Source organism: Pongo abelii, chromosome 9 (assembly GCF_028885655.2).
Source record: "Pongo abelii isolate AG06213 chromosome 9, NHGRI_mPonAbe1-v2.0_pri, whole genome shotgun sequence".
Lineage (NCBI taxonomy): Eukaryota > Metazoa > Chordata > Mammalia > Primates > Hominidae > Pongo > Pongo abelii.
In genome coordinates, this window is record NC_071994.2 from 8285912 (window position 1) to 8311519 (window position 25608).

General features: G+C 51.6%; 1 protein-coding gene and 1 non-coding gene across 10 annotated transcripts; one reads left to right on the forward strand and one right to left on the reverse strand.

Annotated features, from left to right (window-relative positions):
* Window positions 1-569: 569 nt before the first annotated feature.
* On the forward strand, window positions 570-10477 carry SLC29A2 (solute carrier family 29 member 2). Of its 9 annotated transcripts, XM_063728042.1 has the most exons (14): window positions 570-690; window positions 783-1038; window positions 1438-1486; window positions 1724-1805; window positions 3538-3701; window positions 3872-4011; window positions 4361-4495; window positions 5163-5260; window positions 5484-5568; window positions 6464-6597; window positions 6800-6905; window positions 7010-7095; window positions 8572-8771; window positions 9450-10477. In XM_063728042.1, the coding sequence occupies exons 3-14, from the start codon at window positions 1458-1460 to the stop codon at window positions 9559-9561; spliced, it is 1371 nt and encodes a 456-aa protein (XP_063584112.1). In that variant the 5' UTR covers window positions 570-690; window positions 783-1038; window positions 1438-1457; the 3' UTR covers window positions 9562-10477.
* A 14717-nt stretch (window positions 10478-25194) lies between these two features.
* TRNAS-GCU (transfer RNA serine (anticodon GCU)) lies at window positions 25195-25276 on the reverse strand. Its single transcript has one exon. It is a non-coding gene; the product is annotated as a tRNA-Ser (tRNA).
* Between the last annotated feature and the right edge of the window lie 332 nt (window positions 25277-25608).

A 25608-nucleotide genomic window follows, 5' to 3' on the forward strand; every position in this document is an offset into this window, starting at 1 on the left:
ACCCTTGACATACTCAGAGGCTTGAAAGAAAATGGGAAGAATAACTTTCTCTTTCGGTGTAATTTAATGCTGTCCCTGTTCTCCCTAAAATCACCTGCATTTTACTGCAATCCATTTATCACTCAACGGTGCTAGATGCTGCCAGTAAACCAATGGACCAGACAAGCACAGCCTTTGCCCCTACAGACTCTCAGTCGGCTGGAGGAAAAACATAAGCAACCTGGGAATGGCTATAAAATGTCATCGCTTAAGAAAATAGTTTGTGGCCGGGAGTGGTGGCTCACGCCTGTAATTGCAACATTTTGGGAGGCCGATGCGGGCGGATCACCTGAGGTCAAGAGTTCGAGACCAGCCTGGTCAAAAGACGAGTTCAAGACTAGACTGGTCACCTCTTTAGTAGACATGGTGAAGCCCCGTTTCTACTAAAAATACAAAAATTAGCCGGACGTGGTGGCATGCGCCTGTAGTCCCAGCTACTCCGGAGGCTGAGGCACCAGAATCGCTTGAACCTGCCTGGGAGGGGGAGGTTGCAGTGAGCCAAGATCACGCCACTGCACTTCCGCCTGGGCGACAGAGCGACACTCCGTCTCAAAAAAAAAATAGTTTGTGTTTTGGAGCCTCTCACTTCTCCAGCGTCCCCGATACGCCCGGGGATTGCTGAGAACCCACACCTAGTCGTAGATTATGAGGGTAGGAGCAAATTAATGATTTATAGTCTTTTTTTTTTTTTTTTTTTAACAGAAAAAGAGTAGGGAGTTGAAAGTAACGCTGTTTTTTTCCAGGCACTCCCGGGGACCCAGCGTGGCAAAGCCCGCCAGGATCGCGAGGGACCTGTGGCAGCTCTGGTTCCCCGGCCCGGGCCCGGCTCGGGTTACGCTCTGGGCGGGGACTCCGCAGCTGCTCCCTAGTTAGGGGGCGCCCCGGTGGGTTCCAGCGTTAGGGGTCGCAGGAGCGGCTCTGGCATCACCTCGGAGCTGACGAAGCGGAAAGAGCCCCGCACCAGTGCTGCCCCTACAGAGCTCTCGGCGGGGGGTGGAGGTGAGGTTACACCTCGCCCCTACCCCCGCCTTCTCCTCCGCGGCCCGGATCCGGGACTCGCGCCCGCGGAGAGGACGGGGGGCTGCGGGGAGGGGCTGTGCGGGGAGCGGGCGGGTTCCGGAGGCCCCGAGGTGGGGCGGGGCCCGAGCCGGAGTCGAGTCCCTGAGGCGGGTGGGGGAAGGAGAGACGGGTGGCGCGACCCTCTGTCCCCGCCTCGGGGGCGGAGCCCAGGTCCCAGCCTGCGGAGCGCGAGACACGCCGAAATCCGCCCGAGGCTACCTGTGCGGCTCCAGCCGCCCTGCACCCGAATCTGCGGAGACCCGCCCCACGCCCCACCGGTTTGCGGCCCTCTGCCCCAGCGCAGGTGCAGGTGCGGCTTCTCTGTCCCTTTCACCCCAGGCACATCCGCCGCGGCGGCGATGGCGCGAGGAGACGCCCCGCGGGACAGGTGAGTGGGCCCGGGTGCGTTGCAAGTGGCCGGGGGCGTTGCAGACCCGCTCCCTGAAGGCGCTCCGAGGCTCAGAGAAGACCGGATCGAACTACAATTCCCATCAGCCGACTCCCTCGGCCTCCGGAACCGGGGTGATGGGGATTGTAGTCCGCTCTGGAGGGGGTGGCCTGGGAGGCGAGAGGGCCCGCGGAGGCGGGTCCGTCCTCGGGGTGACCTTCCCACCGATCCCCACAGCTACCACCTGGTCGGGATCAGCTTCTTCATCCTGGGGCTGGGCACTCTCCTTCCCTGGAACTTCTTCATCACCGCCATCCCGGTGAGACTCCCGGCGGCGTGGCAGCCCCGTGGCCACAGCCAGCACCCCTCCCTCCAGCCCTTTGGGATGAGGCTTACCGGGCGCTTCCTCACCGCGCACCTGTGACCCCTCGTTGAGCTCATTATGGGCTGAAGCTCGGAGAGGGGAATGCTTCCCCCACGGCTAGGAAAGCAAAACTTCAGGAATGCCCACATCTCAGAGGGGCAAGGCCACCAGCCCACAGGGTCTGGAATGAGCAAAGGCGCTGCCCACCCACCTCTGTGTGTCGTTATTCCTGAGTCAGTCACCCCAAAAGTCGGTTATCGAACGTTTGACTTTCTTTGAAATACCATGAATTTCATTCATTCACTCATTCATTCAACAAACTTTTTTTTTTTTTTTTTTTTGAGACAGTCTCTTTCTGCTCTTTCGCCCAGGCTGGAGTGCAGTGGCGCGATCTCAGCTCACTGCAAGCTCCGCCTCCCGGGTTCCCGCCATTCTTCTGCCTCACGCTCCCGAGTAGCTGGGACTACAGGCGCCCGCCACCACGCCCGGCTAATTTTTTTTGTATTTTTAGTAGAGACGGGGTTTCACCGTCTTAGCCAGGGTGGTCTCGATCTCCTGACCTCGTGATCCGCCCGCCTCGGCCTCCCAAAGTGCTGGGATTACAGGAGTGAGCCACCGCGCCCGGCCTCATTCAACAAACTTTTAATGTGCACCTACTGTGGAGCAGGCACTGGGGACACAGGAGGAAACAGCAGGGAGGCTCTTCAGGGAAGGCAGAAATGTGGGGTTTGCGTTGTCTTTGGGACCGGGTTATTCATCTGTATTCACTGCAACAACTTTGCAAATGCTTCTTGGGTACTGGCTCTGTGCTGGGCCCTGGAAACCCAGAGATGAATCAGCCCCTGGTCTTGAGAGCAAGAGGGTGCCAAAGAGCTATTAATAATGTAACATGATGCGTGACATTCCAGGCTTGCAGCAGAGTGCAGTGGGTCCCCAGGGGAGGGAGAAAGTTCCTTCTGCTTCATGGAAGAGATTTGTAAATTGGGAGTAGGGTAGGCAGAGTGCATATGGAGGCGTGTGGTCAGTAGGGCATTCCAGGCGAGGCGACAGCCATGCCAAAGGACATGCAAGAAAGGCATGACAGGCAGACAGGCAAGAAAGGATCAGCCTGTTTAGAGAGAGATCCACAGCCAGGGCTGCCTGGAGCTTAGCAGGATGGAGCAGAAGATAGGGCACAAAGGGAGACTGGGATCTGATTCTGAAGGGCTCTTCCATTTGGGGCTTTGCCCTGCAGGCAATAGGGAGGCATGAAGCGGGGTGTTGAGGAGTGAGGAGGTTAAGCAGAGGAGTGGCAGGCTATGTGCTCTAGAGAGAATGCAGTTGTTCAGCACCTAGGCCAAAGCCTGGCTGACAGTAGGCGCTCAATAAATACCCGTGGAATGAATGAATCTAGCAGCGGCTGCAGGAGTAGGGATGGGGGCTGGAACCAGGGCACTGAAGAGGAAGGGCCGTCCAATGCTGGATCGAGGCTCTTGCTGGGGGATCTTAATGCTTGGGCTGTGTCCCAGACTTCAGCCATTTAACAGCGCACATTCATGGAGCTCTGACTGTGTGCCGGGTGCTGGGAACAGAACAAGGACAAGGCAGACAAGTCCCCACAGACATTAGAAAGCAATCACAAGTGAGGGGGAAGGCAGCGGGGGAAGGCTGAGGGGTACTGACCCTCCACCACCTCCCCACCTGGCAGTACTTCCAGGCGCGACTGGCTGGGGCCAGCAACAGCACAGCCAGGATCCTGAGCACCAACCACACGGGCCCCGAGGATGCCTTCAACTTCAACAATTGGGTGACGCTGCTGTCCCAGCTGCCCCTGCTGCTCTTCACCTTCCTCAACTCCTTCCTGTACCAGTGGTGAGAGGCCTGCCCTGGCTCCTGCGCCCCCTGCCGAGGCAGCTTCATTGAGGCCCTCCCCTGCGCCCCCTGCCCCCAAGCCCTACTGCCCAGCCCCAGGTGTCGAGCCTCCTTCCCCAGCCCCCTCTGGCCTGGGCCCCACTGATCCAACTCTGCCTGCTTCTGAGCAGCGTCCCGGAGACGGTGCGCATTCTGGGCAGCCTGCTGGCCATACTGCTGCTCTTTGCCCTGACGGCAGCGCTGGTCAAGGTGGACATGAGCCCCGGACCCTTCTTCTCCATCACCATGGCCTCCGTCTGCTTCATCAACTGTGAGCACCTCCACCCCCTCCCCAGCCAGCCCATGCAGGGCTTCAACCTGGCCTCATCACTGAAAGGGCCCAGCATATCTGAGAAGGGCAGACAGCATCATGGTTGCTCATATCCCTGGTGAAGAAACTGAGGCCCACAGGGAGGGGAAGAGTCACTTGTCCGGTGACCTAGGAGCAGGCCTCCTGGTCAGCAGCCCCACAGACCAATGGCTGCACCTCAGAAGAGGGCTGAATGGCGGGTGTTGCCCCCGAGTGCCCAGAGTCCCCTGTGTATCCTGCCGGCACCTCCTCCAGGGAGCCTCTGAGTCTTGCCTAGTTGAGCAGCAGCCCCCATCCCTGTCCTCCACAGCCTTCAGTGCAGTCCTACAGGGCAGCCTCTTCGGGCAGCTGGGCACCATGCCCTCCACCTACAGCACCCTCTTCCTCAGCGGCCAGGGCCTGGCTGGGATCTTTGCTGCCCTTGCCATGCTCCTGTCCATGGCCAGTGAGTGCACTTGGGTAGCTAGAGGGCTGGGGTGGCCTCTGAGGTTTGGGGAACAGAGAGGGCATGTGAGAGCAAGACACATGGGTTCTGGGTGAAGATGGAGGCAAGCGGGTGATATGGAAATGGGGATTGGGTCTGGGGCTAGGGAGTGGGGCTCATGGGCCCTGCAGTGAGGAGTAGTAACCAAGTGAGGACTGGGTTAACTCAGGGACAGGGGCAGGATTCCTGGGGCTAATACTGGCATGTGGCAGCAGGTTGAAGTTGAAGGATGAAGGGATGGGTTTGGGATTCAGATAGTTTTGGGTTTGAATCTGCTTCACCGCTTACCAGCTAGGGGCGTTAGACAGGGCTTGTCACCTCTCTGTGCTGGTTTCCCCACCGACGTGATTGGTATAGCTCCCTGCTCAGATTGTAATGAGCATGCAGTAAGAGAAGGCTCCTGGCACATAGTATGTGCTCAACAAAAATGACACATAGGGGAAAGTGAGAGAAGTGCAGGGCTGCTCTGGGGGCCCTGCACAAGATTCCCATTTGTCAGTGAAAGGAGAAGCGGAAGAGGCTGGGAGTGGGTCTAAGAAGTACACAATGGGAAGTGGGACGAGTTGGAAGCCCTGTGGGAGCTGGCGGGACCAGGTGCCTCTCTTCTGCAGCTGAAGTTTCTCCGCAGGTGGTGTGGATGCCGAGACCTCTGCCCTGGGGTACTTTATCACGCCCTGTGTGGGCATCCTCATGTCCATCATGTGTTACCTGAGCCTGCCTCACCTGGTGAGCCTGCTGTTGGGCTCGAGGCCCCACCTCAAAGCATCTTGGATAGAGTCCTGAGTCTGAGGCCCTGAGAGAGGCCAGGGGAGGTGGAGGAGAACTGGTCTCAGCCCTGACCCCCAGAGAAGACACTGAGGGGCCCCAGCCTCCGGGCCGATGGTATGGGGAGGGATCCAGACACCTCAGGCAAGCCAGGCAGGCCCAACACTTTCCTGTCCTTCTGCAGAAGTTTGCCCGCTACTACCTCGCCAATAAACCATCCCAGGCCCAAGCTCAGGAGCTGGAGACCAAAGCTGAGCTCCTCCAGTCTGGTAAGCCCTGAGACCCTCCTGGGGAGGTGGGAGATGCAGAGGAAGCTACAGTCACCTCCCCTGGGAAGCTGTTCCCTCTGTTCCCAGCCAGAGCCCACCCCTAGTAGCCTTGTGCCAACAGGAAGAACATGAAGGGAAGTTGGTAGGATTAAAGTCATCCCTGCTGTTGTTTGGGCCTCAGTTTCCACCTCTATAAAATGGGGAGGCAATAGAGCTTCCATACATGCAAACTTTGGATCTGAAGACCTCTGAATTTGAATACTGGTTTCACAACATCCCAGCGGTGTGGCCTGAAACAAACCACTTAGCCACTGCACCTCTCTGAACTTCAATGTGTCATTTGTAAAGCAATGGTAATGAAATAATCCATCTAAGGTGCTTCACTCATCACCCGATCCATGCATGTGCTTCCTGGTAGCTATGCATATTTCCATCATTAATTCCCTTCGCCTGCAGCCTGGGCTGGAGGAAGATCACTTTTTTTTTTTTTTTTTGGAGGGGGAGGTTGTTGTTATTTTGAGGCAGGATCTCACTCTGTCACCTGGGCTGCACTGCAGCGCAATCACAACTCAACTGCAGCCTCGACCTCCTGGGCTCAAGTGATCCGCCTCAATCTCCTGAGCAGCTGGGACTATAGGTGCAGGCTGCCATGCCTGGCTAATTTTTGTATTTTTGTAGAGATGGGGATTCACCATGTTGCCCAGGCTGGTCTCGAACTCCTGGGCTCAAGCAATATGGCCGCCTTGGTCTCCCAAAGTGTTGGGATTACAGGCGTGAGCCACCATGCCCGGCTGAGGATCACTTGTTTTAACTGCTGGGAATCTCCTTCGTTGGGCCTGGCTGTCAGGAAACCTGGGTCACAAGCATGACCCTTCCCCGTCCCCCCTCACCCCAGATGAGAACGGGATTCCCAGTAGTCCCCAGAAGGTAGCTCTGACCCTGGATCTTGACCTGGAGAAGGAGCCGGAATCAGAGCCAGATGAGCCCCAGAAGCCAGGAAAACCTTCAGTCTTCACTGTCTTCCAGAAGGTTTGGCTTGGATATAGCCCCCAATCACCATCTCTGGGGAAGAATGGGGCTCACATTGACTCCCCCAAGGTCATAGGGTCATAGTGGGTCAGGGACACAGCTGGGCCAGGCCCCAGGTGTCCTGCTCCCAGATGGGGCTTGGGCAAGAGGGTAGGGCCCTGGGCCTGCCCTGCCTGCTCACACCCCTGCCTCTGGCTCCCAGATCTGGCTGACAGCGCTGTGCCTTGTGTTGGTCTTCACAGTCACCCTGTCTGTCTTCCCCGCCATCACAGCCATGGTGACCAGCTCCACCAGTCCCGGGAAGTGGAGTGAGTGTCGGGGTGGACAACACGGCAGGGCAGGGGGCACAAAGGGGAGAGGACGGGAGAGGGGAGTTGGGGACCAGTAGGAGCTGCAGCCGTTTCCCTCCCAGGTCAGTTCTTCAACCCCATCTGCTGCTTCCTCCTCTTCAACATCATGGACTGGCTGGGACGGAGCCTGACCTCTTACTTCCTGTGGGTAAGCACACCAGGGCTGGGTGATCCGATGTTTTAGGAAGCAGTTTGGGATCCAAGGGCTTGAAAGAGCATGGAGGTGATTTTCCGGTAGTCCAAGTGGCCTGGCAATGGAACCACTGGCCAAGCGGCAGGGAGCACTTGGGCCCTGGAGGCGTGCAGGCCAGGGCTTGCACTGTGAGCTCCTTGAAAGCAAAAGTCATGTCCAGTTGACCTCTGTGTCCCCAGCATCCAGCCTTCGCTGCTCAGAGAATGTTACATGGAGGTTCCTGCACCAGGTGAGGGACTGAGCAAGAGTCTTAGTTTTGGGGTTGGTTTTAGCCATGGTGCTGTATTTTAAATGAAATCTTCCAAAGAGACAATATATAAAGCAGGTGAAAGAGGAGCTGGTCTCGTCCAAGTCAGGACAGGAGCTGATCTACAGCTTCCAATCCCACTCAGAAACCCCATCTGCCCCCAGGAGGGTGTGTGGAACCACCAGTGGGTGCTATGAGGAACCAAGTATGTAAACTGTAGATGCTGTGGAGAGCACAAGCTGGAGCCTGGGAGAGGCAGAGGTGAGCCCCAGGTCAGTCCCTGATTGCTGGGTGGACTTGGCCCAGGCCCCAGCGCTGGGTCCTCCCTCACTGGCTCACCGGGTAAGTCAGGTCAGAGGAGCTCAGGGGGTGACAGATGGTTCTATCCTATGGGTGGGCCAGGCGTGGTGGCTCACACCTGTAATCCCAGCACTTTGGGAGGCCGAGGCAGGTGGATCGCGAGGTCAGGAGTTCGAGACCAGCCTGGCCAACATGGTGAAACCCCGTCTCTACTAAAAAGATAACAATAAGCCAGGTGTGGTGGTGCATGCCTGTAATCCCAGGGAGGCAGAGGCTGCAGTGAGCCGAGATTGCACCACTGCTCTCCAGCCTGGGAGACAGAGCGAGACTCTGTCTCAAAAAAAACAAAAAAAAAACCTCTAAAATCTGAGCACTTTGGGAGGCCAAGGCAAGAGGATCACTTGAGCTCAGGAGTTCAAAACCAGCCTGGGCAACACAGTGAGACCTTGTCTGTACACAGACACACACACACACACACACATACATTTTTAATGAAATAAATAGAGGCCAGGTGTGGTGGCTCATGCCTGTAATCCCAGCACTTTGGGAGGCTGAGGCAGGTGGATCACTTGAGGTCAGAAGTTCAAGACCAGCCTGGCCAACATGATGAAACCCGGCTCTACTAAAAATACAAAAATTATCTGGGCATAGTGGTGGCGGGCGCCTATAGTCCCAGCTACTCAGGAGGCTAAAGCAGGAGGATTTCTTGAACCCAGGAGGTGGAGGTTGCAGTGAGCTGAGATCAGGGCCACTGCACTCCAGCCTGGGCAACAGAGCGAGACTCATCTAAAAAAAAAAAAAAAAAGTACTCTATGGGTGTCCTGAGATGCCCTGGAGCAGAGACCTGGCTCCAGGGACCATGCTGACCCCAGCCTCTACCACAGCCAGACGAGGACAGCCGGCTGCTGCCCCTGCTGGTCTGCCTGCGGTTCCTGTTCGTGCCCCTCTTCATGCTGTGCCACGTGCCCCAGAGGTCCCGGCTGCCCATCCTCTTCCCGCAGGATGCCTACTTCATCACCTTCATGCTGCTCTTTGCCGTTTCTAATGGCTACCTGGTGTCCCTCACCATGTGCCTGGCGCCCAGGTCCGGGGGAATGGGGTGGGGTGGGGGACTGGGAGTGGGGAGGTGGGTTCAGTCTTTGGGAAGGGACCGTCTGCAAGGGAGGGACGACCCATCCTGCTTCCCGCCAGCCCAACCCTAGCTGTCTGCAGGCCTTGCTGGCGCCCCCTGCTGGGCCAAGCCTTAACTGTAGGGGAGAGGAGAACTGGGCTAGGGAGGCACCTGCCCAACCAAGTAGCCCGGGCACTGGTTCTGGGGCCGCCTCAATGTGCCTCAGTATCCCCATCTGTAAAAAATGGGTTGAACTGTCATCCCTCAGGGCCCATCTAGCTGTAAAATTCTCAGTTGAAGGAGAGCTAAGGTTTTGACCAAAAACAAGGTCATGGGCTATTTCCTCAAGGGGCAATGGAGTGGAGAATCCAGAGAGAATGAAGCTGGCAGGGCAGACAGGCTGAGAGCACTGTGGAAAGGGCAGGCTGTGGAATCTGGAATCCCATCATGTTAGACCCAGAGGCCCTGACAGACATCCTTATCCAGCAGCCTCATTTACAGACCAGGAAACTGAAGCCCGGAAAGAAAGGGGCCAGTTATGGTGACAGAGGGGTTGAGTCAGAGCCCAGACTGGATGGGGAGAGGGCAGTGGAGCTGGGTCCAGATTTAGACCCAGCATTTTCTAAGAGCTCCTGTTCCCGGGTGTTCTAGGCAGGTGCTGCCACACGAGAGGGAGGTGGCCGGCGCCCTCATGACCTTCTTTCTGGCCCTGGGACTTTCCTGTGGAGCCTCCCTCTCCTTCCTCTTCAAGGCGCTGCTCTGAAGCGGCCCCTCCAGGCTCTTTGGCAGCCTCTTCTCGACGTCTCCTTCCGGAGCTGAGATCCAGCCCAGGGTGAATGGCGAGCTTGGCTCAGGCCTCTGCGGGGTGGAGGCCCCTGGGCCTGGGGCTGCCAGCAGGGGGCAGGAGCTGCTCTTCATCCACTTGGAGTGCTGCGGGGAAGAAATCACCACCGGTCATTCTAACCCTCACCCAGGAATGGGGGTGACTTGCACAAGACCTCATGGAAAGGGTGATGACTAAGGAAAACAGGGTGCAGGGCACGGCCGCTCCCCACCACCAGGTCTGCATTTATTCATCATCACCAGGAGCAGAGGCGACCAGAGGGTTCAGAGTGGGAGGCGGGGCCAGCCCAGGCCAGGAGCGCTTCATCTTCGCAGGCCTCAGCCACCCCGAGTAAAAGGTGCCAGGGAAGTTGTGCACCTGGGAGGAGGAACAGGTGTGGAGGACCTGAGGGTGCTCAAAGGGCTAGGCTCAGCCTCAAGCAGTGTTTTCATTGCCAACACTTACTGTACCCACTCTGCAGAGCCCAGCTGGGCCCGGGCCCCAGAGCCGAGCTAGCCTGCATGTGTGCACTGCACTTTACAGTTTGCAAAGCTCTTCCATACCCACTCTCTCACCGAAGCCTAATTGAGGCCCTTGGAAGGAGCCAGGCAACGATTGTGCTTCCCCCATTATACAGGTGACGAAACTGAGTCCTGAGGAAAGTGACTGGTCCGTGGTAGAGCCAGGACCCAACCCCCTCTCCCTCCTCCCTGTAGGTGCTGTTCTTCCTGCCCAACACCTGTTTCTCTTTTCCTCAAGGGGTTCGGGGCAGGAGCCCTGGGCACTTACTCCCCGTTTTTGCTGTTTCTCCTTCTGACCCTGCTCTTGGGTCTAATAACAACCCCATTTATTTGTATGATGCGTTCACCAAGTCTTTATTTCTGAAGTGCTGTTGGCTCTATTGGCCTCAGTGAACTGGGTGGGGTCAGAAGGATTGTACCCCCTTGACAGGTGGGATGACTGAGGCCCCGAGAGGGGTAGGGATTGGTGGGCATCTCTGTGCTGGGTCCTCTGGACCATATAATAGCTGGGGGGTACTGACCTGCAAGGAATCCTGAGCTCCTGGGCAGAGCACCTAGTTGGATGGACAACTATTGCTCTCCCACTCCATGAGCCCCTGGGCTCTCACCAGCATCCTCTGCTTCCCCAGGATAGCTCCTCCTTGGAAATCTGGCCTTAGAGAGGCAGTCAGTGTGGGCAGGGCTTTGGCGACCCCACCGATTCTATAGACCGATGGAGGAAAGGCCTGCTTCACCACACACCTATACTACCCTGCCTGTCCCAGAGAAAAGCAAGGGTTTCTGCCCACCCGCCTTTGTGAACATTCGCTGAGCACCTATTAGATATCAGGCGCTCAGCCAGCACACGCCACCTGCTCAGAAGCCACAGGGGCTTTTTGGCATCACGGAGGAAGATAGGCAAGATATGACCTTGGTTGCTGAAATAAGCCACAGGGCAGACCCCAAGGAGGGATTCATTCCTTTGAGCACTGTTCACAGACAGCTGCCCCGAGCCAGGCCCTGCCTGGTCTGGAGACTTTGAAACAAAGGAGACACAGTCCCCGCTCCCAAGGCCACAGGAAGCCAAATGTAACTTGTGATACGTCTTGTGACGGCCCTGCAGAAGCATGTCGAGGGAGCCACTGATTCCACCTGAGAAGTCAGGGCAGCCATTCCGGAGGAGGTATTTCCCCAGCTGGGCCCTGAGGGATGAATATGAGTTTGCTAGTCTGAGGTGGAGGAGGAGCAGAAGCAGAGAAGCCACAGAGGAGTTGACCCCAGCAGTCCAGTGGGGAGGTGATGGGGCCTAGACAGTGGCTTAGAGAGGATGACTGATACAGGAGATATGAGGGAGGCTGCCTCTATGGAGGCCAGCTAACCTCGTGGATAAGTGCATGCATGCTCACCCAGAGTGCTGGGTCAAATCCAGGCCCTTTTCTTTATGACCTGCCTGAGGTGGAGTCCTGGAGTGAGGTTGGAACTAGAGTACCACCTCTGATGATATTAGGGAAACAGTTGTTGGAGTCTTAGGAGTCTCTTGCAAGACCAATAGGCCTACCTGTGCTCTTTGACTGGGACTGTTGGGGGCAGGACCCCAACACTTGCTGGGTCTCCTTCTCCTCTACCTTCAGAGGAGAGTACAACTGTTGTCCGTTGTACCTAAAAGCTCCCTAGAAGCCAGGCGCGGTGGCTCACGTAATCCCAGCACTTTGGGAGGCTGAGGCGGGTGGATCACCTGAGGTCGGGAGTTTGAGACCAGCCTGACCAACATGGAGAAACCCCACCTCTACTAAAAATACAAAATTAGCCAGGCGTGGTGGCGCATGCCTGTAATCCCAGTACTTGGGAGACTGAGGCAGGAGAATCGCTCGGATCCGGGAGGCGGAGGTTGCAGTGAGCCGAGATCGTGCCACTGCACTCCAGCCTGGGCAATAGGAGCGAAACTCTGCCTCAAAAAAAAAAAAAAAAAAAAAGCTCCCTAGACCTGCCAGATCCACCTGGGACCAGGAAGGCAGACACCCACCTGCTTACTTCCCAGGACAAACAGTCCCAGGAAACCCACTGGGGCTACCCGTCACCCACAGCAAGCCCAGGTTCGGGCTGGGCAATGGAGGATGGGGCCCAAAAAGAGGACACTTAGCCCTCAGTTATCCTTATGATGTCACAACCTGGGATTCCGTCTTCCCATCCTCCTTCCCGGTAGACTCAGCACAACTTCATCAGCTCAGGGTGCAGGGGCTTTGATGTTGGAAACAAATTCTTGGACTGGTTGGCTACACCTGCCTGCCCCTCACCTGATGCCTAGTCCCCAGCTACCACTGCCTCCCCACCCTGTTACAGCTCTGCCAACAGGCCTGGATTCCCGCAGAAGCAGCCAGTTTCCATCAGCAAACACTCACACTGCACAGGGCGCTGAGCTGGGCTCAGTGGAGAGAGACATCCTCACCCTCAAGTTGCTGACCCTTTTATGGAAGAGGAGACTGGTAGTTAGAATTCTACTACATGAGGCCAGGCATGGTGGCTCACGCCTGTAATCCCAGCACCTTGAGAGGCCAAGGTGGGCAGATCACTTGAGGTCAGGAGTTTGAGACCAGCCTGGCCAACATGGTGAAACCTGGTCTATACTAAAAAAATACAGAAATTAGCCGGGAGTGGTGGCAGGCACCTGTAATCCCAGCTACCCGGGAGGCTGAGGCAGGAGAATCACTGGAACCCGGAAGGTGGAGGCTGCAGTCAGCCGACATTGCGCCACTGCACTCCAGCCTGGGTGACAGAGTAAGACCATCTCAAAAAAAAAAAAAAAAAAAGAATTCTACTACATGAAAAGCATTTGACATTTGTGATCTGCTTTTCCACCTGCCTCAACATGCCACATGTTGTCAGAGTTCGGCCCCTTTTGAGTGGCCCCAGAGGCCCCCCTACCTAACCCTCATGCCCTGCTTTGTATGGGAATGGCATCTCTAGCCAGGGCTGACTGGACCAGGGCTGGGGTCTGAGCCATGGCAGCCACCCACTGACTAGCCAGCAGCCTATCAGGTGGCCCGGTCCAGCTTCCCTGATGAGAGGAACCAATCAGATCATCTCTCCTGGGAGAATGAAGCCACAACATGAGTGGGGGTTGTCTCGAGGTTACTGGCACATTAGAAGGAATAGGTCATAGGCAGGGTCAAGGTCACACGCAGGGTCATCAGCAGAATGGGGAATTGCTTTGGGGTCACTAGAGTCATCATGATATCCTAGATGGAGCCAGGTGGCATCCTTGTTCTTCTTGCTCTCTTTCTTCTCAAGGTTTCTTGAACAAACTACTGTTGACTGAGGTCACCTGGCTAGACTCCCCCTTATTTTTTTTTTATTTTTTTTATTTTTTGGAGATAAGAGTCTTGCTCCATTACCCAGGCTTGAGTGCAGAGGCACGATCTTGGCTCACTGCCACCTCCACCTCCTGGGTTCAAGTTATTCTCCTGTCTCAGCCTCCTGAGTAACTGGGATTACAGATATGTGCCATGACGCCCGGCTAATTTTTTTTGTATTTTTATAGAGACGGGGTTTCACCATCTTGGCCAGGCTGGTCTTGAACTCCTGACCTCAAGTGATCTGCCCGCCTTGGCCTCCCAAAGAGTTGGGATTACAGGCGTGAGCCACCGCACCCGGCCTGGACTCCCTTTTCATTGCAGCCCCAGAGTTTGTGAAGCAGAAGCCCTGCGCACTACCACATTTTACAGATGGACAAACTGAGGTTCCATGGTGCTCAATATTAATAGAATGGAAGCAAAAGTAGTAAAACAGACAGCTCCAAAGACCTGGGCCTTTAAAAAAAAAACAAACTGAAAAAATGAGCAACGACTGTTGCAACCACCTTTGTTGGAACTCTGGAAAATAATGAAAGATTTGCAACAACCAAGCAAGTGCTGAATCAAGAAAGTGGCAACTTAAAAATAATGAGAGTTTTGCAGTATTTTACCTGCCCTTGCCCCATTTCCCTTCTCGGTTAGTGGTGGTGTGGAGATGGCATTCCCATTGTGGGACCCTAGCCTTTGGTTCTCAAGGGAGCAAAGCAGACTTTGTTCTCAAAGGATGGTATCTATTAGTTCCGACCTGTCTGGGGACTACCTAAAGAACTGATGCCAGACGTTCGCTTTTGTTTTGCCTAACTCAGAAATCTCTCAGGATGGAAAAGCTTCTACTTAGAGGACAGTTCTCTAAAACACTGAAAGGCAAATTAACAAACCTCTGCTGTCCAGAGCAAAGATTACAGTTTACATGAACAACAGACAAGCTGAAAGGTTGTAAGGAAAAGCTGGGGAGAGATTCTTTGGGGAACTGAAAAGCTCCCTCAAATATCAGGGAATTTAGAAAGTCATATACGTGCAGGGCAAGATGCATGCTCAGAAAAGACTCAATAAGTCCAGGCGTGGTGGCTCACACCTGTAATCCCAGCACTTTGGGAGGCCAAGGCAGGAGGATCCCTTGAGGCCAGGAGTTCGAGACCAGCCTGGGCAACATAGCAAGACTCCGTCTCTACAAAAATAAAAATAAAATAAAATAGCAGGGCACATGGTGGTACATGCCTGTAGTCTTAGGTACTTGGAAGGCTGAGGCAGGAAAATCATTTGAGGCCAGGAGTTCAAGCCTATAGCAAGTTGTGACTGTACTGCTGCACTTCAGTCTGGGCAACAGAACAAGACCCTATCTTTTAAAAAAGGAAGGCATTAATGGAGGAAATGAGGAGCGAAAAGATACAAGACGTAGAAAACAAATAGCAAAATGGCACAAGTAAGTCTTTCCTTATCAGTAATTACTTTTTTTTTTTTTTAAACAGAGTCTCACTCTGTCACTCAGGCTGGAGTACAGGGGTGCGATCTCGGCTCACTGCAACCTCCGCTTTCTAGGTTCAAGCAATTTCCTTGCCTCAGCTTCCCGAGTAGCAGGGACTACAAGTGTGCACCACCATACCCGGCTACTTTTTGTATTTTTATTAGAGATGGGGTTTCACCATGTTGGTCAGGCTGGTCTTGAACTCCTGACCTCAAGTAATCTGTCCAAAGTGCTGGGATTACAGGCGTGAGCCACTGCACCCAGCCTCAGTAATTACTTGAAATGGAATTGACTCAACTCTCCAATTAAAAGGCAAGATTGTCAGAATGGATTAAAAAAAAATTTTTTTTAGAGGCAGGATCTCACTATGTTGCCCAGGCTGGTCTCAAACTCCTAGAGCTCAAGCAATCCTCCTGCCTCAGCTTCCCAAAGTGCTGGGATTATAGGTATAAACCACCGTGCCTGGCCCAAGAATGGATTTTAAAAATGATTTGACTGGGGCCGGGCACAGTGGCTCACGCCTGTAATCCCAACACTTAATTTTTTTGTTTGTTTTTTTGTTTATGAGACGGAGTCTCGCTCTGTTGTCCAGGCTGGAGTGCAGTGGCGCGATCTCGGCTCACTGCAAGCTCCACCTCCCGGGTTCACGCCATTCTCCTGCCTCAGCCTCCCGAGTAGCTGGGACTACAGGCTCCCGTTACCACACCCAGCTAATTTTTTGTATTTTTTTTAGTAGAGATGGGGTTTCACCATGTTGGCCAGGATGGTCTCGATCTCCCGACCTCATGATCCACCCGTCTCAGCCTCCCAAAGTGCTGGGATTACAGGCATAAGCCACTGCGCCCCGCCAATCCCAGCACTTTAGAAGGCTGAGGCGGGCGGATCACCTGAGGTTGAGAGTTCAAGACCAGCCTAACCAACATGGAGAAACCCCATCTCCACTAAAAATACAAAATTAGCCAGGCATGGTGGCGCATACCTGTAATCCCAGCTACTTGGGAGGCTGAGGTAAGAGAATCGCTTGAACCCAGTGGGTGGAGGTTTCAGTGAGCCAAGATGGCACCATTGCACTCCAGCCTGGGCAACAAGAGTGAAACTCCGTCTCAAAAAAAAAAAAAAAAAAAATTATTCAACTGGGATTACAGTGGCTCACACCTGTAATCCAAGCACTTCGTGAGGTCAAGGAGGGCAGATTACTTTAGCCCAGGAGCTTGAGATCAGCCTAGGTAACATGGCGAGACCTCATGTCTACACAAAAAATTTAAAAGTTAGGCACACATGGTGGAGTGCGCCTGTAGTCCCAGCTACCCAGGAGGCTGAAGTGGGAAGATTGATTGAGCCCAGGCAGTAGAGGCTGCAGTGAGCCGTGATTGTGCCACTGCACTCCAGCCTAGGTGACAGAGCAAGACCCTGTCTCAAAATTAATTAATTAAATAAATAAAAAGTGATTCAACTATAAACTGTCTGTAAGAGACTCCCTTTAGATCCAAAACCACAACAGACATATATAGAATACTCTACCTATAAACAGAAGCATATATAACCTCAAGTGCTTGTGAAACATTCTCCAGGACAGATCCTATGTTAGGTCACGAAACAGTCTCAGTAAATTTTAAAAGACTGAAATCACATAAAGGGTCTTTTCTGATCACAATGGAATGAAACTGGAAATCAACAACAGAAGAAAAGCTGGAAAATTCACAGATATGTAAAAGTTAAACAACGTATTCTTAAAAATTAATGAGTCAAAGACATCAAAAGGGAAATTAGGAAATACTTTGAGATAAATACAAATGAAAATACAACATAGCAAAACTTGCAGGATGCAGTAAGAGCAGTGCTTAGAGGGAAATTGATAGCTGTAAATGCCTACGTTAAAAAAGAAGATCTCAGAACAATAACCTGACTTTAGAACTTAAGGAACTAGGGGCCAGGCGCAGTGGCTCATGCCTGTAATCCCAGCACTTTGGGAGGCCGAGGTGGACAGATCACGAGGTCAAGAGATTGAGACCATTCTGGCCAACATGGTGAAATCCTGTCTCTTCTAAAAATACAAAAATTAGCTGGGCGTGGTGGCACACCCCTGCAGTCCCAGCTACTTGGGAGGCTGAGGCAAGAGAATCACTTGAACGTGGGAGGCGGAGGTGGCAGTGCAGTGAGCCGAGATCGCACCACTGCACTCCAGCCTGGAAACACAGCAAGACTCCGTCCAAAAATAAATAAATAAATAAATAAATAAATAAATAACTTAAGGAACTAGTAAAAGAAGAGCAAACTACGCTCAAAGGTAGCAGAAGGAAAGAATAAAGATTAGAGACAAACAAAATGGAGGGAGCAAAGCAATAGAGAAAATTAATGAAACCAAAAGTTGGTTATTTGAAAGGATCAACAAAACTGACACACCTTTAACTAGATTGACTAAGAAAAATAGAGAGAAGCCTTTAAGGTACTAAAATCTAATACTAAGAAATGCAAGTGGTAACATTAGTACCAACAGGCATACCTAAGACATATTGCAGGTTTGGTTTCAGACCACTGCAATAGAGCAAATATTGCAATAATTTGGGGTTTCCCGGTGCATATAAAAGTTATGCTTGGCCAGGCGCAGTGGCTCATGCCTGTAATCCCAGCACTTTGGGAGGCCGAGGTGGGTAGATCACCTGAGGTCAGGAGTTTGATACCAGCCTGACCAACATGGCGAAACCCTGTCTCTTCTAAAAATACAAAAATTAGATGGGCGTGGTGGCAGGTGCCTGTAATCCCAGCTACTCGGGAGGCTGAGGCAGGAGAATCGCTTGAATCAGGGAGGCGGAGGTTGCAGTGAGCTGAGATCGCATGATTGCACTCCAGCAAGACTCTGTCTCAAAAAAAAAAAAAAAGTTATGCTTATGCTACATTGTAGTCTATTAAGTATGTAATAGCATTGTGTCTAAAAAACAATGTATATACCTTAATTAAAAATATTTATTGTGGCTGGGTGCGGTGTCTCACACCTGTAATCTCAGCACTTTGGGAGGCCACGGTGGGCTAGGGCAGATCACTTGAGGTCAGGAGTTTGAGACCAGCCTGGCCAACATGGAGAAACCCCGTCTCTACTAAAAATACAAAAATTAGCTGGGCATGGTGAAGCATGCCTGTAATCTCAGCTACTCGGGAGGCTGAGGCAGGAGAATCGCTTGAATCAGGGAGGCGGAGGTTGCAGTGAGCTGAGATCGCATGATTGCACTCCAGCAAGACTCTGTCTCAAAAAAAAAAAAAAAAGTTATGCTTATGCTACATTGTAGTCTATTAAGTATGTAATAGCATTGTGTCTAAAAAACAATGTATATACCTTAATTAAAAATATTTATTGTGGCTGGGTGCGGTGTCTCACACCTGTAATCTCAGCACTTTGGGAGGCCACGGTGGGCTAGGGCAGATCACTTGAGGTCAGGAGTTTGAGACCAGCCTGGCCAACATGGAGAAACCCCGTCTCTACTAAAAATACAAAAATTAGCTGGGCATGGTGAAGCATGCCTGTAATCTCAGCTACTCGGGAGGCTGAGGCAGGAGAATCACTTGAACCTGGGAGGTGGAGGTTGCAGTGAGCTGAGATCTTGCCACTGCACTCCAGCCTGGGCAACAGAGCAAGACTCCATCTCAAAAGAAAAAAGAAAAAAAAATACCTTATTGCTTAAAAATGCTAGTGATCACCGGAACCTTCAGTAAGTCATAATCCTGAAACCTTTAGCAAGTTTTAATCTCCTTTTGCTGGTGGAGGGTCTTGCCTCGATGTTGATAGCTGCTGACTGATCAGGATGGTAGTTGCTGAAGATGGGGGTGGCTGTGCCAATTTCTTAAAATAAGGCAACGATGAAATTTGCTGCACTGATTGATCCTTTCCCACAAGATTTCTCTCTAACATGCAATGCTGTTTGATAACATTTTACCCACAGTAGAAGTTCTTTCAAAATTGAAGTCAATCCTCTCAAATCCTACAGCTGCTTTATCAATTAAGTTTACGTAATATTCTAAATCCTTGTTGTCATTTATCAATGTTCACTGCATCCTTGCCAGGAGTAGATTCTATCTGAAGAAACCACTTTGATCATCCATAAGAAGCAACTCCTCATCCATTCAAGTTTTCTCATGATATTGCAGCAATTCAGTTACATCTTCAGACTCAACTTCTAATTCTAGTTCTCTTGCTATTTCCATCATATTTGCAGTTACTTCCTCCACTGAAGTCTCGAACCCTTCAAAGTCATCAACGTATTCCAAGGTCTCCAATGCAGTGGCACAATCATGGCTCACTGCAGCCTAGACCTCTGGGTTCAGGTGATTCTCCCACCTCAGCCTCCTGAGTAGCTGGGACTACAGGTATGCGCCACCATGGCTGGCGATTTTTTTGTATTTTTAGTAGAGACGGGGTTTCGCCATGTTGCTCAGGCTGTTCTCAAACTCCTGGGCTCAAGGGGATCTGCCTGCCTTGGCCGCTTGAAGTGCTGGGATTACAAGCGTGAGTCACGACGCTCGGCCTCACTTTTTTATCTTTTGTGTGTTTACTGGGGTAGCACTTTTAATTCCTTCAAGAACTTTTCCTTTGCATTCACAACTTGGCTGACCATTTGGCACAAGAGGCCTAGCTTTCAGCCTATCCACAGTGTTCACCATGCCTTCCTCACTATGTGTAATCATTTCTAGTTTTGATTTAAAGTGAGAGAAGTGCAACTCTTCCTTTCACTTGAACACTTAGAGGCCAACATAAGAGTTATCAGTTAGCCTAATTTCAATATTGTTGTGTTTCAGGAAATAGGGAGGTATGAGGAAGGGGAGAACAGTCAGTCAGTGCAGCAGTCAGCACACACACAACACTTACTGATTTTTTGATTTTTTTTTTTTTTTTTGAGACGGAGTCTCGCTCTGTCACCCAGGCTGGAGTGCAGTGGCGCGATTTCGGCTCACTGCAAGCTCCGCCTCCTGGGTTCATGCCATTCTCCTGCCTCAGCCTCCTAAGTAGCTGGGACTACAGGCACCCGCCACCTTCAATCTATAAAAAAAAAAAAAAAAAAAATGCAATTATCTGTGACGTGCAATAAACCAAAGTGCAATAGAGTGAGGTATGCCTGGCCAGGCACGGTGGCTCACGCCTGTAATCCCAGCACTTTGGGAGGCGGAGGGGGCGGATCACAAGGTTAGGAGATTGCAACCATCCTGGCTAACATGGTGAAACCCCATTTCTACTAAAAATACAAAAAAATTAGCCGGGCGCGGTGGCGGGCGCCTGTAGTCCCAGCTACATGGGAGGCTGAGGCAAGAGAATGGCGTGAACCTGGGAGGTGGAGCTTGCAGTGAGCGGAGATCGCGCCACTGCACTACAGCCTGGGCAACAGAGCGAGACTCCGTCTTAAAAAAAAAAAAAAAAAAAAGTGAGGTATGCCTTTACCCAGAAGTAAAAAGGTCTATAAGAGAATACTATGAATAACTGTATGCTAACAGATCAGATGAAATGGACAAATTCCTGAAAACACACACACTACCAAAACTGATGCAAGAAGAAACAGGAAATATGAACAGACCTATAACAAGTAACCAGATTTAATCTGCAATCAAAAACCTCCCAACAAAGAAAATCCCAGGACCAGATGGCTTCACAAGTGAATTCTACCAATCACTTAAAGAATTAACATCAATCCGGCCGGGCGCGGTGGCTCATGTCCGTAATCCCAGCACTTTGGGAGGCCGACGAGGGCAGATCACCCGAGGTCAGGAGTTTGAGACCAGCCTGGCCAACATGGTGAAACCTCGTCTCTTGTAAAAATACAAAAATTAGCCGGGCATGGTGGTGCACACCTGTAATCCCAGCTACTCTGGAGGCTGAGACAGGAGAATCGCTGGAACCCAGGAGGCAGAGGTTGCAGTAAGCCGAGATCATGCCACTGCACTCCAGCCTGGGTGACAGAGCGAGACTCTGTCACAAACAAAACAAAACAAAAAGAATGAACAACAATCCTACAACAGTGTAGTGTGCAAAGTAAAAAGAAATTTACAACAATCCTTCTCAAACTCTTCCAAAAAATAGAAAACACTTTACAACTCATTCTATGTGACCTGAGGCCAAAGTAATATACAGACCATCCCAAGAAAACTACAGACCATGTCTCATATGAACATAGATGCAAAAATCCTCCACAAAATACTAGCAAACCTAACCCAGCAACATATTAACAGAATTATACACCATCACCAAGTAGGAATTATTCCAGAAATGCAAGATTGTTTAACATACGAAAATCAATCAGTGTGGCCGGGCACGGTGGCTCACCCTGTAATCCCAGCACTTTGGGAGGCTGAAGCAGGTGGATCACTTGAGGTCAGGAGTTTGAGACCAGCCTAGACAACATGGTGAAATCCTTCTCTACTAAAAATACAAAAAATATTAACTGGTTGTGGTGGTGCACACCTGTAATCCCAGCTAGTCAGGAAGCTGAGGCAGGAGAATCACTTGAACCTGGGAGGCAGAGGTTGCCGTAAGCCAAGATCGCGCCACTCACTCCAACCTGGGTGACAGAGCGAGACTCCATCTCAAAAAAAAAAAAAAAAAAGGCTGGGTGTGGTGGCTTATGCCTGTAATACCAGCACTTTGGGAGACCGAGGCGGGCAGATCACTTGAGGTCAGGATTTCAAGACCAGTCTGGCGAACACGGTGAAACGGCATCTCTACTAAAAATACAAAAATTAGCCAGGCATGATGGCACATGCCTGTAATCCCAGCTACTCTGGAGGCTGAGGCACGAGAATTACTTGAACCCAGGACTCAGAGGTTGCCGTGAGCCAAGATCGCTCCACTGCACTCCAGCCTGGGAAACAGAGCAAGAACGTCGCAAAAAAAGAAAAAGAAAATCAATCAATGTAATACACCACATTAATAGAATGAAGAGGAAACACCAAGTGATCACCTCAATTTATGAACAAAAAGCAAGTGACAAAATCCAACATGCTTTCAAGATAAAAAGCATGTGACAAAGTCCAACACTCATTCAAGATAAAAATGCTGAATAAACAGGGAATAGGTGGAAACTTCCTTCACCTGATAAAGGGCATTTATGAAAAATCCACAAATAACATCATACTTAATGGCGAAAGACCTAAAGCCTTCTCCCGAAGATCAGGAACAAGAGAAGGATACGTGGTTTCACCGTTTCATCTACTCAACATTGTATTAGAAGTTCTAGCTAGAGCAATTTGGCAAGAAATGAGCTTCCACATTGGGGTGGGAAAAAAATGGCAAGAAAAAGAAACAAAAGTTAACCAAATTGAAAAACAGGTAAAACTATTCATAGTCACAGATGACATAATATATACATATATAGAAAATCCTAAGGAATATATGCATACACACAGACACATACACACACACAGACACGTACACACATACACAAACTTTTAGAGCTAATAAAGTCAGCAAAGTTGCAGAATTCAAGATTAACACACAATAGCCTGGCTCAGTGGCACGTGCCTGTAATCCAAGCACTTTGGGAGGCTGAGGTGGGTGGATCACTTGAGGTCAAGAGTTCAAGACCAGCTTGGCCAACATGGTGAAACCCTGTCTCTACTAAAAATATAAAAATTAACTGGGTGTGGTGGCACATGCCTGTGGTCCCAGCTACTCGAGAGGCTGAGGCAGGAGAATCACTTGAACCTAAGAGGAGAAGGTTGCAATGAGGTGAGATCACGCCACTGCACTCCAGCCTGGGTGACAGAGTAAGACTTTGCCTCAAAAAAAAAAAAAAAAAAAAATTAACACACAAAATTCAGGTTGGGCACAGTGGCTCATGCCTGTAATCCTAGCACTTTGTGACACTGAGGCAGGTGGATCACCTGAGGTCAGGAGTTTGAAACCAGCCTAGCCAACATGGCAAAACCCCGTCTCTACTAAAAATACAAAAGTTAGCCGGGTATAGTGGCATGCGCCTGTAGTCCCGCCTACTCGGGAGGCTGAAGCTGCAGAATTGCTTGAACCCGAGGGGCAGACATTGCAGTGAGCTGAGATCGCGCCACTTCACTCCAGCCTGGGTGAAAGGGCAAAACTCCATCTCAGAAAAACAACAACAACAACAACAACAAAAATTCAGTTGTATTTCTATACACTAACAATGAACAACGTCAAAAGGAAATTAAGAAAACAACTCCATTTACAATAGGATACAAAAGAATAAAATACCTAGGAAAAAATTAACCCAGGAAGTAAAAAACTTGTCCACTGAAAATACAAAACACTGGCTGGGCTTGGTAGCTCACTCCTGTAATCCCAGCACTTTGGGAGGCCGAGGTGGGCAGATCACCTGAGGTCAGGAGTTCGAGACCAGCCTGACCAACATAGAGAAACCCTAGTCTACTAAAAATACAAAATTAGCTGGGCATGGTGGTACATGCCTGTGATCCCAGCTACTCCGGAGGCTGAGGCAGGAGAATCGCTTGAACCCAGGAGGCAGAGGTTGCAGTGAGCCGAGATCGAGCCAGTGCACTCCAGCCTGGGCAACAAGAGCAAAACTCTGTCTCAAAATAATAATAATAATAGGGCTGGGCGCAGTGGCTCACACCTGTAATCCCACCACTTTGGGAGGCCAAGGTGAGTGGATCACCTGAAGTTAGGAGTTTGAGACCAGCCTGGCAAACATGATGAAACCCCATCTCTACTAAAAAATAATACAAAAAATTAGCCAGGCATGGTGGTGCACTCCTGTAATCCCAGCTACTCAGGAGGCTGAGGCAGCAGAATCACTTGAACCTAGGAGGCGGAGGTTGCAGTGAGCCAAGATCGCTTCATTGCACTCCAGCCTGAGCAAGAAGAACAAAATTCTGTCTCAAATAATAATAATAATAAATAAAAAATAAAACACTGAGGAGGTCAAAGAAAATCCACATGGCAGCATGTCTGGCTTCTGAGCCTCCAGTCTGCAAGGCCTGTGCTGAAAGGATCTGCACTTGCTTTTCTCCTCTTTACAGCCAAGGTCACCAGTGGAAACCCCCAAGGACAATACCTGTGTCTCCTCCAAGGCCCATCCCTCGTGCCTAACACAGTTCCTGGCAGAGAGCAGGTACACAGTGTGTGTTTTTGCACTGGGCTGCAAAATAAAGGTTTTCTGATCACTCTTCAACTCAACAACCTTGGCACCCTACTGCCTGTGGAATAGCGGGACAAACACTTTATCCTTATCTGAAGCCCTGCCCAGTCTGTCCTGACATCCCAAGATTCAGAGCACTCTGCCCTATAGGGGCCTCCCTGGCTCAGCCTAAGAAGTTGAGTAATGTACGGTAATTGATTTAGCAGTGGCAGTGTCTGCCCTTCCCACGGCCTCTCCTGTTCTAAAGAGTCCACAGATGAATTAATCTACAAATACTTATTAAGAGTATAGTGGCCTGATATTGGAATGTTCAAAGCTTTCTGCTTAAGAGTTTGTGTGTGGCCGGGCGCGGTGGCTCACACCTGTAATCCCAGCACTTTGGGAGGCCGAGGTGGGCGGATTAGGAGGTCAGGAGATCTGAGACCATCCTGGCTAACACGGTGAAACTCCGTCTCTGCTAAAAATATAAAAAATTAGCCGGGCGTGCTGCACGCGCTAGTAGTCCCAGCTACTCAGGGGGCTGAGGCAGGAGAATCACTTGAACCTGGAAGGCAGAGGTTGCAGTGAGCCGAGATCGCGCCACTGCGCTCCAGCCTGGGCGACAGAGCGAGAATCCGCCTCAAAAAAAAAAAAAAGAGATTGTGTGTGGTGGGGAGCACGGCGTGTGGACACAAGGTCTCCGCCCTGGGAGAAGTGCTGGAGAGTAGTGGAGAGTAGGACAAGTACCACTACTCCGGACGGGGAGGGCGATGCCTCCAATGGGGGCTTCCCTGATTCCTGCAGATCATACACTGGCCCCCAACTTCACACTGGCCAGAATCCCGGTTCTAGTCTTTTCCGTGCCACCAACCCCTGGGCCCTCTTTCTAGAAGGAAAGAAAACACCTTTGGCCTCTGCCCAGAGCTACAGACACCTGAAGTAGGAGCAGGCAAGGAGATGCGTGGTGGATAAAGACCAGAGAGACTTGGGATCGAATTCCACTCTCACCCCCAGTTCAGTTTTCTTCAGCTTGCTGCTCCAAACAGGCAGGATGTGAAAATTAAGATACCTCACCCCTCCCACCTCCAGCTGAGTTTTCTCCAGCTTGCTGCTCTAAACAGGCAGGATGTGAAAATTAGATGCTTGCCCCCCCAACCCCTATAAAATAGGGCCGACGAGGATGGGATTCGAACCCACGCGTGCAAAGCACAATGGATTAGCAGTCCATCGCCTTAACCACTCGGCCACCTCGTCCTACGTAAAAGAAGTCTGTCCACATTCACTTATCTCTCATCTACTCCGCACCTTCCAAGCACTACCACCTACCTCGCAACGCAGACCTCTTCCGACACAGTGAAAGGAGAAGCCGCGGAAGGAAGGGAGCGTTTTGATTTCCTTTCTGCTGAGCCCGCGCCATCCTTTACCACGCTGCAGCCGAGCTCTGCCGCGGTTTCCCTCCGAGTCCGACCGAGCGCGCCGCGCATTCAGGGCGCGCTCGGTCCAGGGTGCGCGCGCCGGCGGGGAGGGAGGAGAGTGCGTCCCGGGAAGCCGGCGGGGCCCGGGCGGGCGGGGCGTCTGCACGGCGC

Excerpts from the sequence above, each read along its gene's own strand:
- SLC29A2 (XM_063728041.1), top strand. The coding sequence starts at position 1,458 with ATGGCGCGAGGAGACGCCCCGCGGGACAG. Across the intron at positions 5,569-6,463 it reads AGCTGAGCTCCTCCAGTCTG|ATGAGAACGGGATTCCCAGT; the intron begins GTAAGCCCTGAG and ends CCCTCACCCCAG. Across the intron at positions 7,096-8,571 it reads TGACCTCTTACTTCCTGTGG|CCAGACGAGGACAGCCGGCT; the intron begins GTAAGCACACCA and ends CCTCTACCACAG.